General features: G+C 49.5%; 1 protein-coding gene across 2 annotated transcripts in view; it reads left to right on the forward strand.

Moving 5' to 3' along the window:
- The window catches only part of LOC140404135 (protein unc-79 homolog), a 347086-nt gene that overhangs the window by 96450 nt on the left and 234257 nt on the right, over positions 1–16379 (forward strand). For both annotated transcript variants that reach the window (XM_072492555.1, XM_072492562.1), the window contains exons 14-16: positions 2086–2316; positions 6249–6439; positions 14382–14505. In XM_072492555.1, coding sequence (XP_072348656.1) covers positions 2086–2316; positions 6249–6439; positions 14382–14505 — 546 coding nt within the window. The remainder of the gene's footprint in view (positions 1–2085; positions 2317–6248; positions 6440–14381; positions 14506–16379) is intronic.

Consider the following 16379-nt stretch of genomic DNA (forward strand, 5'->3'; position numbering starts at 1 on the left):
TCATTTAAAAACAGTGTAAGCCAGTGAACTGGACAGCCCGTAAGAGTTGTGTCTTCAGTTTATGACAAACAAGGGCGGTGGCTTCGCTAGAATTATGCACTCTGTTCATCGCTGGATCCCAGACTGGAACGAGCCAAGGTTTCATTGTAAAATGGTGGGTGAAATTTTCTAATTTATTTCTAGCTATTGGGCAGTGGAGGGCAGCCTGCGGTGCTGGTTACCCTGCCTTTTTTCAAACACTCAAGGAAAAAAAGTTAAGGGGCCCCACCAGCAACCTCGGCTGCTGAGACATCGGGCATCCCGATCAAAAGAAAATAAAATGGCAAAGGCCCCATGGAACTTTACCGCCTCTCCCCCCACAGATACATGGCTCTCCAATGGAGGGGCAGTGTCAGGGTACTGCCAGTTTACTACTGCCTGGACATGGCACTGTGCACTCCCCCAGCAGCTACTGCTTGCCAGATCCCCGTTGGTCCAGACTTGGTGTAGGCCCCGTTGAAGTTACATGGCGGGGGATTTCAATGACAGGAGCCTCATTACGTCATTGGTGGGGGGTGGGAATTATCATCGTAAGATTTACAGTGCAGGAGGAGGCCATTCTGCCCATCGGGTCTACACCGAGCCAACACAGCCTCCCTATCCCTGTAACCCAGCAAACCCACCTAATGTTTGGACTACGGGGCAATTTAGCATGACCAATCCATCTAACCTTTGGACTGTGGGAGGAAACCGGAGCATCTGGAGGAAATCCACTGGGAGAACGTGCAGACTCCGCACAGACAGTGACCGAAGCTGGGAATTGAACCCGGGTCCCTCACGCTGTGAAGCAACAGTGCTAACCACTGTGCTACCGTGCCACCCCAAATCAAGGCAGTACTTTAATCGTAGAATCATAGAATACAGTGCAGAAGGTGGCCATTCAGCCTATCAAGCCTGCACCGACCCGTCAAAGGACCACCCTACCTAGGCCCAATCCCCCGTCCTATTCCTTCAACCTCGCCCCACGGAGCAATTTAGCATGGCCAATCCACCGAACCTGCACATCTTTGGACTTTGGGAGGAAACCGGAGCACCCGGAGGAAATCCATAAAGACCTGGGGAGAAAGTGCAAACTCCACACAGACAGTCACCCAAGGTCGGGCCCAAGCCTGGAATTGAACCTAGGTCCTTGGTGCTGTGAGGCAGCAGTCTACCCACTGTGCCACCATGCTGCCCTTATCTGAATGGGAACTTCTGCTGATGTAAAAGCCATTTGGGGACTCCTGTTGATTTCGCCGCCTCCACCGGCTTTCCTGCCTTCTCCAAACAGGGTGGAGAGTCCCGGACAGTAAGTGGGCAGTTTAAATTGCAACTAGAGGCCTTCACACCTAACCCACTGCTGACTGGAAGTTCAAGACCAATGTTATTTCAAAATTCAGGTTCCAGGACTAGTTTTATGAGGTACAACAATCTTAATCCCAAGCTTATGATCATATGCCAAATGTGTGTCACTACTCCAGTGTGATCACTTGCTCTACTGTCAGACTATTATAATAATTGTATCATAGAATTTAGCCTATTGTTGACAACAAGGTCACAGAAGATGAACATTATACTGCAGCTACTGTTAAGGATTTTAGAGAATTTTTTTTGAAGGAATTCCACCAGCATTCAAGGCTAATGAAGAGAAATAATTGTATGCATAAAAAAATGCAGATAGAGAACTTTGCTCTCCCTCCTCAGCGGTATGACAGTGCAAGATGGCTTTGCTCCACCTCCCACCACTCTCCAATAGCTAATCATTGTACAGTATTGTGGGTGGTGTACTTGACAGACTTTGTGCTATTGTATCCCCCAGTTTTCTTTCTCGTTACTATGATTACCTAGCATATGATGTTTATCATTGAAATGTTACTTTGGAGAAAGTTATCATCTTCACCCCTGATTGGGCGGTACATTGGTGAATTGATCATCCAACTATTGCAGATTTTTATTCTATCGTTTTCCAGTAGGTTACCATCTAAACACTGAAGATAAGAATTTTCCCCTGTAAGTCACATGAATAATTCATCTAAAACTTCTGTGTTTTATTATTTTACTGTATAGGTTAGCCTTTGCACTCCAAGTGAAAACACACCTACAGAAAGTTTAGCCAGGTTGGTCAGCATGATGTTTCAGTGGTTTCATTCCACTGCCTACATGGTCGATGACGAAGTGGGGAGCCTGGTGGAAAAGCTCAAGCCTCAATTTGTCACCAAATGGTTGAAGACTGTGTGTGATGTTCGATTTGATGTCATGGTCATGTGTCTTCTTCCCAAACCTATGGAGTTTGCAAGAGTAAGTTTATTTTAAACCTGAAAATACCCCAGTAAATCCCATTCACAAAATCCGGAACAAATCTGAGCTGGTCAATGATATTTTCTCCATCTTTAGGTGAGAAATATTCAGCCCCAATCACAGTTCCTCAGGTGATGAAATGCTCTGTCGCCATGTGCAGCAAGAACTGGGCAACACCCAGACTTGGGCTGATCAGTCTGGCAGTTAATACTGGTTTCAGGCAATGATGACTTAGAGTGCATAGACACCTCCCCTTAAGTCATAGGCATTACCAATGATATGTCTCACTCACTGTACATTCTTGGAGTCACTATTGATGAGAAACTTTATTGGACCAACACTCAAATGCTATGGCAACTAGAGCAGATCATATTTCGGATGATCTGTAGGTTGTGACCCATCTCTTGACTCCCCAAAAGATTTCTACCACCTAGAATGCACAAATCAGGAATGTAATTGTTTACTCTTCAATTGCCTGGAGGTTCTAACTCCAACAGCACTTGAAGCTTGAATCTATCTGGATAAAACAGCCCACTTGACTGGCACTTTTCATTTTCACTTCATCCATTGGTCTAAACATACATTCCCTCTACCAGCGCTGTATAATAGCTACAGTGCATCCTGTCAACTTACCTTTTCTCCAAACGTACCCTTGCCTTTGTTTAGCTGCTGGGTTTTTCAAGTTCGGGAATCCCGAAATGAAATTGGGAAACCTGATGTCGGCTCACACAGGGAAATTTAATTCCAGGAACTCCCCCTGTAGGGTGGTCTCCACCAGAGGTTGCCAGCATCACAGATGTCAGTCGTCAGCCAATACGATTAACTCTACGTGATATCAAGTAGCAGCTGAAGGTACTAGATACTGCAAAGGCTATGGGTCTTGATAATATTCCAGCAATAGTACTGAAGACTTGTGCTCCAAAACCTGCCGCACCCCTAGCCAAGCTGTTGCAGTACAGCTACAACACTGGCATCTACCCGGCAAAGTGGAAAATTGCCCAGGTGTGTCCTGTATACAAGAAAGAGGACAAATCCGACCCTGGCAATTATCGCCATATCAGTCTACTCTCCATCATCAGCAAAGTGATGGAAGAAGTCATCAACAGTGCTATCAAGTGGGCAAAAATCTGGCTGAAGGAGTGTAATGTGGGGAAATGTAAAGGAGAAATCTGAGGTGCAGTGGGATCTAGGTGTTCTAGTGTATGTGTCACAAAACATTAGTATACAGGTACAGAACAAATTCAAGAAGGCTGATAGAGTGCTGTCCTTTACGAAAGGAATTGAACACGTTAAGGATGTTATGATTCAGTTATACAGGACCATTGGTCAGACCCCACCTCAAATATTACATACAGTTTTGGTCTAATTTATTGGAAGGATGTAAATGCATTGGAGGCAGTTCAGAGGTGGTTTATTGATTGTTATGTGGAATGAGTGGGTTGTCTTGTGTTAACATGTTGGACAGGCTGTGCTTGTTTCTCCTGGAGTTTAGAAGAGTGAGGGCTGTCTTGATTGAAGTGTCCAAGATCCTGAATGGTCTTAACAAGGTGGACGTTGAAAGGGTGTTTCCTCTTGTGGGTGAATCCAGAACTCGGGCGCAATGTTTTAAAATTAGGGGTCATCCTTTTAGGACAGAGTTGAGGAGAATTTTATTTCTCAGAGGGTTATGCAGTTTTGAAACTTTCTGTCTCAGAAGGTGGTGGAGCCGGGGAATATTTTTAAGGCGGAGATAGATAGATTCTTGTTAGGCAAGGGAATCAATAGTTATGGGGGGTAGATGGAAATGTGAAACTCAAAACACAAACAGAGTGGCCATGATCTTATTGAATCGCGACACAGGCTTGAGGGGCCAAATAGCCTACTTCTGCCCCCATTTTGTATGTTCATATTTTGTAATGTCAGATGTGAGTTAACTTTGGACGTCTTCAATGTGGTTCTCAGTGCATACAACAGACAATACAACCTTTCTTTGAATTTTAACACTACCTGAAAAAAGGGTAATCAACAGTGCTATCGAGCGGCACTTATTTAGTAATAACCCCACTGACACCCACTTTGGGTCCTGCTAGGGCCACTCAGCTCATAACCTCATTGTAGCCTTGATTCTAACATGGTCAAAAGTGCTGAACTCTCAGAGTGGCTTCCCTTCATATTAAGGCAGCATTTAATCGAGTGTGGAACAAGGAGATCTAGCAAAACTGGAGTCAATCGGAATCGGAGGGAGTTGTCTCCATTGGTTAGAGTCATACCCAGCACTGAAGAAGGTGGTTAAGATTGTTGGAGGTTAATCATTTCAGTTCCAGGACATCACCACAGAAATTCTTCAGGGTAGTGTCATAGGGCCTGTCCCAGTACAGTTACAACACTGACATCTACCTGCAATGTGGAAAATTGTCCAGCTAAGTCCTGTACATAAAAAGCGACAAATCAACCCCTATGATTTCCACCCCATGAGTTTACTCTCGACCAATAATAAAGTGATGGAAGTGGTCATTAAAAGTGCTTGCAAGTGTCACTTGCTTAGCAATAACCTGCTCCCTGATGCTCAGTTTGAGTTCCGCCAGGGCCACTCAACTCCTGACCTCATAAAAGCCTTGGTTCAAGCATGGACAAACTGAACTCCAGAGGTGAGGTGGGAGTGACTACCCTTGACATCAAAGCAGCATTTGACTGTGTGTGGCATCAAGGAGCCCTGAAAAACTGTAGTCAATATGAATCAGGGGGATAACGTTTGGCTGGTTGGTGTCTTACATAGCACAGAAGAAGACTGTGGTTGGTGGACAATCATCTCACTTCCAGGCCACTGCTGCAGCAATTCCTCAGGATAGTGTCATAGGGCCAACCATCTTCAGCTGCTTCATCAATGATCTTCCAAGTAACATTCATGCCATACAGGTCCCAGGCAATGTCCATCTCCAATAACAGAGAATGTACCAATCACCCTTGACATTCAATGGCATTACCATTGCTGAATTCCCAACTATCAACACCCCGGGGGTTACCCAATGACCAGAAACTGAACTGGACTAGCCACATAAATACTGTGGCTACAAGAGGTGGTCAGAGACCAGGAATTCTGGGGCAAGTAACTCACCTCCTGACTCCCCAAAACCTGTCCATCCTCTACCACAAGTCAAGAGTGTGATGGAACACACTTCACTTGCCTGGATGAGTGCAGCTCCAACAATCCTCATGAAGCTTAACACCATCCAGAACAAAGCAACCTGCTTGATTGGCACCCTGTCTACAAACATTCTCTCCCTCCGCTACTGACGCACAGTGGCAACAGTGTATACCATGTATGAGATTCACTGCAGGAACTCACCAAGGCTCCTTAGACAGCATCTTCCAAAACCACAGCCACCACCATCTGGAAGGACAAGGGCAGCAGACACATGGGACCACCACTACGTGTGAGTTCCCCTCCAAGCCACTCACCATCCTGACGTGAAAATATATCACCTTTCCTTCATTGTCGCTGAGGTCCCAATCCTGGAACTCTGTCTCGAGCAGCACTACAAAAAAATCAGAATGACGAACAATAACTGCTTCCTAACATTTATCAATTCCATTATGAATTGCGATGATAGCAGATTTGAACACATCCCTTTTCTCCAATACAAATCATCTCTTTAATTCTCTGTAATCTGTCCCCTCCATTGTTGCCTCGAGTAAGTGTGAGGAGTTCATGGACATTTTTGAAGACTTGACCCCATCCATTCAATTCCCTTTCCTGCATTCCACATATTCCTTATGTTGGACAATTGAGGAGTTTCCCCCAAAAAGCTCTGTTCTTCAATCTGCATCTCTTCCTTTGAGCATAATTAAAATCCACCTCTTTGACTTCTTTTAGTTGCCTCTCCTCTGTTTTTCTATATGAAAGGTGCTATCTAAATAAGTTGCTGTTGTACTGAGGCAATGTGTGGTTTCAGGTTGGTGGGTATTGGGACAAGCGCTGCAGTACTGTGACACAACTAAAAGAAGGCTTGAATCGCATCCTGTGCCTTATTCCATACAATGTGATAAATCAGGCTGTGTGGGAATGCATTATGCCAGAATGGTTGGAATCTATTCGAACTGAGGTGCCAGATAACCAGTTGAAAGAGTTCAAGGAGGTTCTAAGGTATGTGCAAAGTTGGTTGTCCAGTGCTTCACTTCCATTCCTTTTTTTCCCTTAATTATAGCGCTTGATATCATAACGTTCATAACATGCCTGTGGCAATAAAACTAAAAGGGTGAAATTACAAATATTCTCATGGAGGTAACAAGATACGACAATTTTTTTTCAATTTAATTATGTTTATTTCTAAGAGCTTTGAACTCCCCATTATAAAGTTATTGCATGTCTGTCTGGTGAGAAGTCATGCCTCATGGGAGTGTGGGTTGGAGAACTGCTGTTGCATTGTAGTAGTCCTATTTCAGAGTGTGAGAATCCTGAATTTACCCTTAAGTCCTTACATCAATCTACTTACCTACTCCATGAATAAACCAGGTGCAGAAGTGCTGAAATGGTTTTACAAAATAGGGTGAACCACTGTGCTCACAGCTCTATGTCACTTGGTCATCAATCTTTTCACACAATTTATCATCCATTCAATGCTCAGTAAGAAAAAAACAATAGACTTGAATTATATGTACCCTTCATGAGTTCAGAATATCCCAAAGGCCTTCAGAATCAATTATTCACAAACATTCAAACCCTCCACCACTGACGAACAGTAGCAGCCATGTGTACCATCTACAAGATGCACTGCAGTAACTCACCAAGGTTCCTTAGACAACACCTTGCAAACCTATGACCACTATCATCTAGAAGGACAAGAGCAGCAGATAGCTGGGAACCTCACCACCTGGAGGTTCCCCTCCAAGTCACTCACCACCCTGACTTGGAAATATATTGCCATTCCTTCACTGTCGCTGGGGCAACGTCCTGGAACTCCCTCCCTGACAGCTCAGTGGGTGTACCTACACCTGAAGGACTGCAGCGGTTCAAGAGAGCAACTCACCATCTCCTTCACTAGGGATGTGCAATAAATGCTGGCCTAACCAGTGATGCCCATATCCCATAAATTAATTTTTAAAAGTATTTTGAAATGTTGGATGGAATTTAATACCCTCCCCCACCCTTCCTGGAAGGTAACATATTCAACAGGATGGAGGTGTGTGGGGTGGGATCGCCTCTGCCAGATTAAATCTGGAGCAGGAGTGGAATGTGTTCCCACCTGGATGATAAATATGACCCTACTTGTCCACTTAAAGCTCTCATCCTGCCTTTGCTGGTATTCAATCGACAATGGTCAGGGGTGTCACCATGCAGGAAGCCCCCCAAAAATTATTTTTGAGTTTGCATGCACGGTCCCAAGTGGGATTCTTTATTTGCAGGCACTCCGCGTCTGATTGAGTGTGGGGGGCGGGGCCTGGGAAGGTGGGGAGGGAGTTCCAGTGAGAACCATCCCGACCTTTCCTCTGATGCATTCAACCCCCAGCAAGAAACCCCTCCCCGTGACTTCCATCCCGCACCTGTGGCCTAGCTGTGTCCCTTGGTGATTCTAGGTCTCTGGTATGTGAATTACTGGCAACAGTCATCGCTTCTGGTGATGCTGCCCGGCCTCGCAGAGCTGCCAGCCTCTGATTGGCTCGCAGCTTGGGCAATGGGATTTCTACCTCCGAAAACCTAAATCCTGGGGAAAGCCTGAGGCTTGCTTGTTAAGTGCCAGATGGATGTTTAACTCTGGCGACACTTCCCAAACAGAGGCAGTGCGAGCCTCATGGCCGTTTTCATGCCAGCGGGTGAGACTTCTGTCGCCATTATGTTTTGCTCAAAGTCACTTGCGGTTTGGTGGAAGACCTTCAATTTGCACACCGCAAGCTCTCTCAAACAGTAATGTGACGAAGACCAGATAATCTATTTTCTACCGATGCTAATTGAGAGATAAATATCGGTCAGGACACAAGGAAAAACTCACCTTCTCACCAATAATGAGCTTTTTCCTTTGCCATTTTTTGGGAAAAGTTGTTTGGTTTTATTAGCTGTAGATTTCTTCAGTAATTTCAGTTACTTAAAATTTTTTTTGCTGCTTTATCCCAGTTTTCCACATTCTGCACTGATTTAAGTTTTGCACTGTTCATAGCAAATCAATGTATAACTCACTTTTTTAATAAATAATTTTTATTAAAGTTTTTACAAAATATCAACAACAAAATGTAAAAGGAACCCAAGAGAATTAAATACAAAACAAAACAACCCAGTGCCCCCCCTCCCCCCTTTACATAAATAATATAGTAACACCCGCCGAAACACATAGCAAACATAGCAAATATATACACCCCCTGAGATCCCCTAGTATAGACAAACAAAAAGAAAATAGAACCCCCCCCCCCCGGTTGCTGCTGCTGACCATTGTCTACTGTTCTGCCAGGAAATCCAAGAACAGTTGCCACCGACTGAAGAACCCTTGCACCGATTCCCTTAAGGCAAATTTCACCTCTCCAATTTAATAAACCCCGCCATATCGTTGATCCAGGATTCCACGGGTGGGAGCCTCGCATCCTTCCACTGAAGAAGAATCCTTTGCCGGGCTACCAGGGATGCAAAGGCCAGAATACCGGCCTCTTTCGCCTCCTGCACTCCCGGCTCCTCTGCAACCCCAAATATTGCGAGACCCCAGCCCGGTTTGACCCTGGATCCTACCACCCTCGACACTGTCCTCGCTACGCCCTTCCAAAATTCCTCCAGCGCTGGGCATGCCCAGAACATATGGGTGTGGTTTGCTGTGCTCCCTGAGCACCTAACACACCTGTCCTCACCCCCAAAAAACCTGCTCATCCTTGTCCCGGTCATGTGTGCCCTGTGCAGCACCTTAAATTGTTTTGAGGCTAAGCCTCGCGCACGAAGAGGAAGAGTTCACCCTCCCTAGGGCATCTGCCCACGTCCCCTCCTCGATCTCCTCCCCCAACTCCTCCTCCCACTTACCTTTCAGCACCTCCACCGAGGCCTCCTCCACCTCCTGCATCACCTAGATGTTGCCGAGATCGTCCCCTCTCCAACCCACTCCCCCGAGAGCACCCTGTCCTGTACCATGTGTGGCGGCAGCAGCAGCGGGAATTCCACTACTTGCCGCCTGGCAAATGCCCTTACTTGTAGATACCTAAAGGCGTTTCCCGGGGGGAGCCTGTGCTTCTCCTCCAGCTCACCCAGGCTCGCAAACTTCCCATCCACAAACAGGTCCCCCAACCTTCATATCCCTGCCCTGTGCCACCCCGAAAACCCTCCATCTATTCACCCTGGGACAAAACTGGTGGTTCTCCCGTATCGGGGTCCACACCGAGGCCCCCACTTCACCGCTGTGCCGCCTCCATTGCCCCCAAATTTTGAGGGCAGCTGCCAACACCTGGCTCGTGGTATACCTCATTGGAGGGAGCGGCAGTGGCGCCATTGCCAGCGCCTCCAGACTCGTACCCTCACACGATGCCGCCTCCACCCTCTTCCACCACCTCCCCCTCCATCACCCACTTGCGCACCATCGCCGCATTGGCGGCCCAGTAGTACCCACAGAGGTTGGGCAGCGCCAGCCCGCCCCATCCCTACTCCGCTCCAGGAACACCCTTCTCACCCTCGGAGCCCCTCGCGCCCACACAAACCCCGTTATGCTCCTGTTGACCCGCCTAAAGAAGGCCTTCGGGATAAGAATGGGGAGGCACTGGAACAGTCATCTTGACTGACTGCACCTTACCCGCCAGGGACAGCGGCAATGCGTCCGCCTCTTAAACTCCTCCTCTATTTGCTCCACCAGCCTCATGAAATTAAGTCTATGCAGGGCCCCCCAGCTCCTGGCCACCTGGACCCCCAAATACCTGAAGCTCTTCTCCACCCTTTTTAGTGGGAGCTCGCCAATCCCCCTTTCCTGGTCCCCTGGGTGAACCACAAACAACTCGCACTTCCCCATGTTGAGCTTGTACCCTAAGAAATCCCCGAACTCCCTGAGGATCCTCATTACCTCCGGCATTCCCCCCACCGGGTCCGCCACATATAGCAGCAAGTCATCCGCATAGAGTGACACCCTAGGCTCCTCCACACCCCACACCAGCCTCCTCCAGTTCCTCGACTCCCTCAGTGCCACAGCCAAGGGTTCAATCGCCAGCGCGAAGAGCAGGGGGGGACAAGGGACACCCCTGCCTCGTCCCACGATGCAACCGAAAGTACTCAGACCTCCTCTTGTTCGTGGCCACACTTGCCATCGGGACCTCGTACAACAGCCTAACCCACCTGACGAACCCCTCCCCGAACCTCTTCAGCACCTCCCACAAGTACCCCCATTCTACCCTATCAAAGGCCTTCTCAGCGTCCATCGCCGCCACTATCTCCACCTCCCACTCCTTCGCCAGCAACATAACGTTCAGGAGCCTCCGCACATTCGCGTTCAACTGCCTCCCCTTCACAAACCCCGTCTGGTCTTCGTGGATGACCTGCGGCACACAATCCTCAATTCTCGTGGCTAAGACCTTCGCCTGCCCCATGGCATCTACATTTAACAATGAAATCGGCCTGTAAGACCTACACTGCAGGGGATCCTTGTCCCGCTTCAGGATCAAGGAGATCAGTGCCCGGGACATCGTCGGGGGAAACGCTCCCCCCTCCCTTGCCTCATTGAAGGTCCTAACCAGCAACGGGCCCAACAGGTCCACATATTGTTTGTAAAATTTGACCGGGAAACGGTCCGGCCCCGGTGCCTTCCCCGCCTGCATGCTCCCTATCCCTTTGGCCAGCTCCTCCAACCCAATCGGGGCCCCTAATCCCGCCACCAGTCCCTCCTCCATCTTCGGGAACTTCAGTTGGTCCAGAAAGCGGCCCATCCCTCCCTCGTCCAGTGGGGGCACAGACCGATACAGTTCCTCATAAAGGTCCCTGAAGACCCCATTGCTGCCAATGTTGACCTGGTGGTCAACAGGTCGAATCCGGCCTGGAGGCTACGCCTCTCCCTCAACAATCCCTCCTCCAGCACCTCCGCATACCTACTAACTACCCTCACCATCTCCCCCACCAGCCTCTCCCACTTCCTCTGCTCTCTCCTCTCCTTGTGGGCCCTAATGGAGATCAGCTCTCCCCTAACCACTGCCTTCAGCGCCTCCCAGACCACCCCCACTCGGACCTCCTCGTTATCGTTGGCCTTAGGTATCTCTCTATGCTTCTTCGGACCCAGTCGCTCACCTCTTCGTCCGCCAACAGCCGCACCTCCAAGCGCCACAACGGGCGCTGGTCCCTCTCCTCCCCCAACCACAGGTCTACCCAATGCGGGGCGTGGTCCGAAATGGCTGTCGCCGAGTACTCGGTGACTACAACTTTCGCAATCAGCGCCCTGCTCATAACAAAAAAGTCGATCCGGGAATAGGCCTTATGAACGTGCGAGTAGAATGTAAATTCCCTAGCCCCCGGCCTTGCAAATCTCCAAGGGTCCACCCCTCCCGTCTGGTCCATAAACCCCCTCAGCACTTTAGTCGCTGCCGGCCTCCTACCCGTCCTAGACCAGGAGCGATCCAGTGCCGGATCCAACACCGTGTTAAAGTCCCCCCCCCCCCATTATCAGGCCCCCCTCTTCCAAGTCCGGGATCCGACCCAACATGCGCCGCATAAAACCCGCATCGTCCCAGTTCGGGGCGTACAGGTTGACCAGCACCACCCTTTCCCCTTGCAGCTTACCACTTAACATTATGTACCTGCCGCCATTGTCTGTCACAATGCTCGACGCCTTGAACGGCACCCTCTTTCTCACCAAGATCGCCACCCCCCCTGATTTTTGGCATCCAGCCCCGAATGAAACACCTTGCCTACTCACCCCTTCCTTAATCTTACTTGGTCTGCCACCTTCAGGTGTGTCTCCTGGAGCATAACCACATCCGCCTTCAGCCCCTTCAGGTGTGCGAACACCCGGGCCAGCTTAGCTGGCCCATTCAACCCCCCTTACGTTCCAGGTTATCAGCCGGATCAGGGGGCTACCCGCCCCCCTCCCCCACCGACTAGCCATAACCCCTCCTCGGCCAGCCACACGTCGGCGCTCCATGCCCGGCCCGTTCCCCACGGTGGCAGACCCCGTCCCAACCCCCTCTACTCGCTCCAGCTCCCCCTTGACCATACCGGCAGCAACCCGGTTCTCTCTCTCTCCTCCCCCCCCCCCCCCCCCCCCCCCAAGCTAGGACCCGTTCTAGCTGCATTGCTCCGCCCATTGCACTCCCGCAAGTCTGCTGACTCCTGCTGACCCCGGCCGCTCCCGCCTCTCCTTCGACTCCTCCCATTGTGGGACTTCCCTTCCCCCTCCATTACCCACCAGCAGGCTCTCCGCCTCCCCTTTCCATCCAAAGCGAGGGATAGAACCCGCGCTTACCCGCCCCGGCCCCACCCCCTCCAGCCTTCAGCACGGGAAAAAGCCCGCGCTTTCCACCTGCCCGGCCCCACCTCCTCTGTCGTAGCTCCTTTTACAGGCCCAGTCCCCTCACCCCAGACTCGGGCCACCCCCTCCACCGTGGGGCCCCCCTACCGGCCATCCACCCCCTACTCCGTTTACTTGCCCCCCTCCAAGAGCCCACCCGACAGACCCAACCAAAACAGTGCCCAACCCACCCTAACCACCCAAACCGAACCAAAACTGAACAAGAACAAAGAACCCCCCCTCAAAATGTAACACAACAACAACACTCCCCGACCATCCCCTCGCCCGATCCCCCATCCCGACCCTCAGTTTGTGTCCAGCTTCTCGGCCTGAACAAAGGCCCACGCCTCCTCCGGGGCTCAAAATAATGGTGCCGGTCCTTGTAGGTGACCCACAGACACGCCGGCTGCAGCATGCCAAACTTCACCCCCTTCCTGTGCAGCACCGCCTTCGCCCGGTTTACCCGTCCCTCCTCTTCGCCACCTCCGCGCTCCAGTCCTGATATACTCGAACCTCCGCATTCTCCCACCTGCTGCTCCTCCCTTTCTTGGCCCACCTGAGTACGCACTGCCGATCAGGGAACCGATGAAACCGCACCAACACCGCCCGCGGCGGCTCGTTAGCCTTGGGCCTCCTTGCCAGCACTCTATGGGCCCCTTCCAGCTCCAGGGGCCCCTGGAAGGACCCCGCTCCCATCAGCAAGTTTAACATGGTGACCACATAGGCCCCCACGTCCGACTCCTCCAGCCCCTCCGGGAGGCCCAGGATCCGCAGATTCTTCCGCCTCGACCAATTCTCCATCTCCTCAAATCGTTCTTGCCATTTCGTGTGGAGCGCCTCGCGCGCCTCCACCTTTACCGCTAGGCCCAAGATCTTGTCCTCGTTATCTGAGATCTTTTGTCGGACCTCGCGGATCGCCGCCGCCTGGGTCTCCAGCAGCTTATCAATAGAAGCCTTCATCGGCTCCCTACAGGTCCGCTTTGAGCTCCTTGAAGCAGCGCTGGATAACCTCCTGCTGCTCCTACGCCCACTGCATCCACGGTGCCTGGACCCGCCTGCTGCCATCTTGCTCTTCTTCCCACGCACTTTCTTTGGCTTCACCACCACTTTTTTAGTCGCCCTGCTCCTGATCCAAGCCATATACTGCATGGGGAATGTTGCAGTCTTCTTCCCACACCGGGAAATGGTGAAGAAATTCCGTTGTGGGCCCTGAAAAGAGCCCAAAAGTCCGTTCCAAGCGGGAGCTGCCGAACGTGCGACTTAGCTCTGCATAGCCACAACCGGAAGTTCCAATGTATAACTTACTTAATACCAAATCAAGAAATGTATTGTGGCTTTCAAACAACATTCAGGAGTGATAATATAGTCAATCTCCTGTCTGATTGCTAAATTCACTTGCTTACCAATGACCACATTTCTGAGTGCATTAGGCTTTGAACATTACCAGTCTGCTAAAAGTTGTGAAAGTTAATCAATGACATGGGAAAGACATCATTGAACAAGTGTTATATAACAACATGACTTTTTTTCAAACTACCAAAGATTGATGTATGATATCATTCTATAATTGATGTGCTGAATTATATTTTATTTGTGTTATGGTGCTGATTGGAAGATAATGTTAACATTAATCTATTTCAGCAAAATGTTTGATATTGAACTTTGCCCATTGCCATTTTCCTTGGAAGAGATGTTTGGTTTTATTAGCTGTAGATTCACTGGCTACCCTGCTTCAGTACAGGAGCAAGCTTTACTTTGGCTTCATGTAAGTATATAGAAATGATTATTATAAATAATTTGAAAACTTAAAATATAGATGTGAAATTGATTCTTAGTTTTATATATATATTTTAAAAATATATATATTTTATTCAAGATTTTTTTGGCCAAACATAACAGTACGTAGTGTTTCTTTTAAACAACAATAAAGCAATAGAAATAACAATGGCCAGTTTTAAACAAATAAATAAATAATATATAAACAGAAACAAAAACAAAACTAAATGGCAACTGCCTTGTCAAAAATAGATACTCTCCAAAGATACAATCCAACAGTCCAATATACATTACCTATAACAAATGTCTGTACATATACAATGACATCCCTGAGAGTCCATCCAGTTCCTCCCTCCCTCCTGGGTTGCTGCTGTTGTCTTCTTCTTTTCCATTCCCTCTATCTTTCTGTGAGGTAGTCGACGAACGGTTGCCACCGCCTGGTGAACCCTTGAGCCGAACCCCTTAATACGAACTTAATCCGTTCTCACTTTAAAAATCCTGCCATGTCGTTTATCCAGGTCTCCACACCCGGGGGCTTGGCTTCCTTCCACATGACCAATATCCTGCGCCGGGCTACTAGGGACGCAAAGGTCAAAACATCAGCCTCTCTCGCCTCCTTTTCTCCCGGCTCTTCTGCAACCCCGAATATAGCCAACCTCCAGTTTGGTTCGACCCGGACCCCCACCACCTTCGAAAGCACCTTTGCCACCCCTACCTAGAACCCCTGTAGTGCCGGGCATGACCAGAACATGTGGGTGTGATTTGCTGGGCTTCTCGAGCATCTCCCACACCTATCCTCTACCCCCAAAAATTTACTGAGCCGTGCTCCAGTCATATGCGCCCTGTGTAACACCTTAAATTGTATCAGGCTTAGCCTGGCACACGAGGACGATGAGTTTACCCTACGTAGGGCATCAGCCCACAGCCCCTCCTCAATCTCCTCCCCCAGCTCTTCTTCCCATTTCCCTTTCAGCTCATCTACCATGATCTCCCCCTCGTCCCTCATTTCCCTATATATGTCCGACACCTTACCATCCCCCACCCATGTCTCTGAGATCACTCTATCCTGCACCTCCTGCGTCGGGAGCTGCGGGAATTCCCTCATCTGTTGCCTCGCAAAAGCCCTGAGTTGCATATACCGAAATGCATTCCCTTGGGGCAACCCATATTTTTCCGTCAGCGCTCCCAGACTCGCAAACGTCCCATCTACGAACAGATCTCTCAGTTGTGCTACCCCTGCTCTTTGCCATGCTCTAAATCCCCCATCCATTCTCCCCGGAACAAACCTATGGTTATTTCTTATCGGGGACCGCACCGAGGCTCCCGTCTTTCCCCTATGCCGTCTCCACTGCCCCCAAATTTTCAATGTAGCCACCACCACCGGGCTTGTGGTGTATTTCTTCGGTGAGAACGGCAACGGTGCCGTCACCATTGCTTGTAGGCTAGTCCCCCTGCAGGACGCCCTCTCCAATCTCTTCCACGCCGCTCCCATCCCTTCTCCCATCCACTTACACACCATAGAAATATTGGCGGCCCAGTAGTACTCACTTAGGCTCGGTAGTGCCAGCCCCCCCCTGTCCCTACTACGCTGCAAAAATCCCCTCCTCACTCTCGGGGTCTTCCCGGCCCACACAAAACTCATAATACTCTTCTCGATTCTTTTGAAAAAAGCCTTCTTGACCTCCACCGGGAGGCACTGAAACACAAAAAGGAATCTCGGGAGGACCACCATTTTAACCGCCTGCACCCTACCTGCCAGTGACAGGGACACCATGTCCCATCTCTTAAACTCCTCCTCCATCTGTTCCACCAACCGCGTTAAATTAAGCCTGTGTAATGTACCCCAATTCTTGGCTACCTGGA

This window comes from Scyliorhinus torazame, chromosome 2, assembly GCF_047496885.1.
Source record: "Scyliorhinus torazame isolate Kashiwa2021f chromosome 2, sScyTor2.1, whole genome shotgun sequence".
Classification (NCBI taxonomy): Eukaryota; Metazoa; Chordata; class Chondrichthyes; order Carcharhiniformes; family Scyliorhinidae; genus Scyliorhinus; species Scyliorhinus torazame.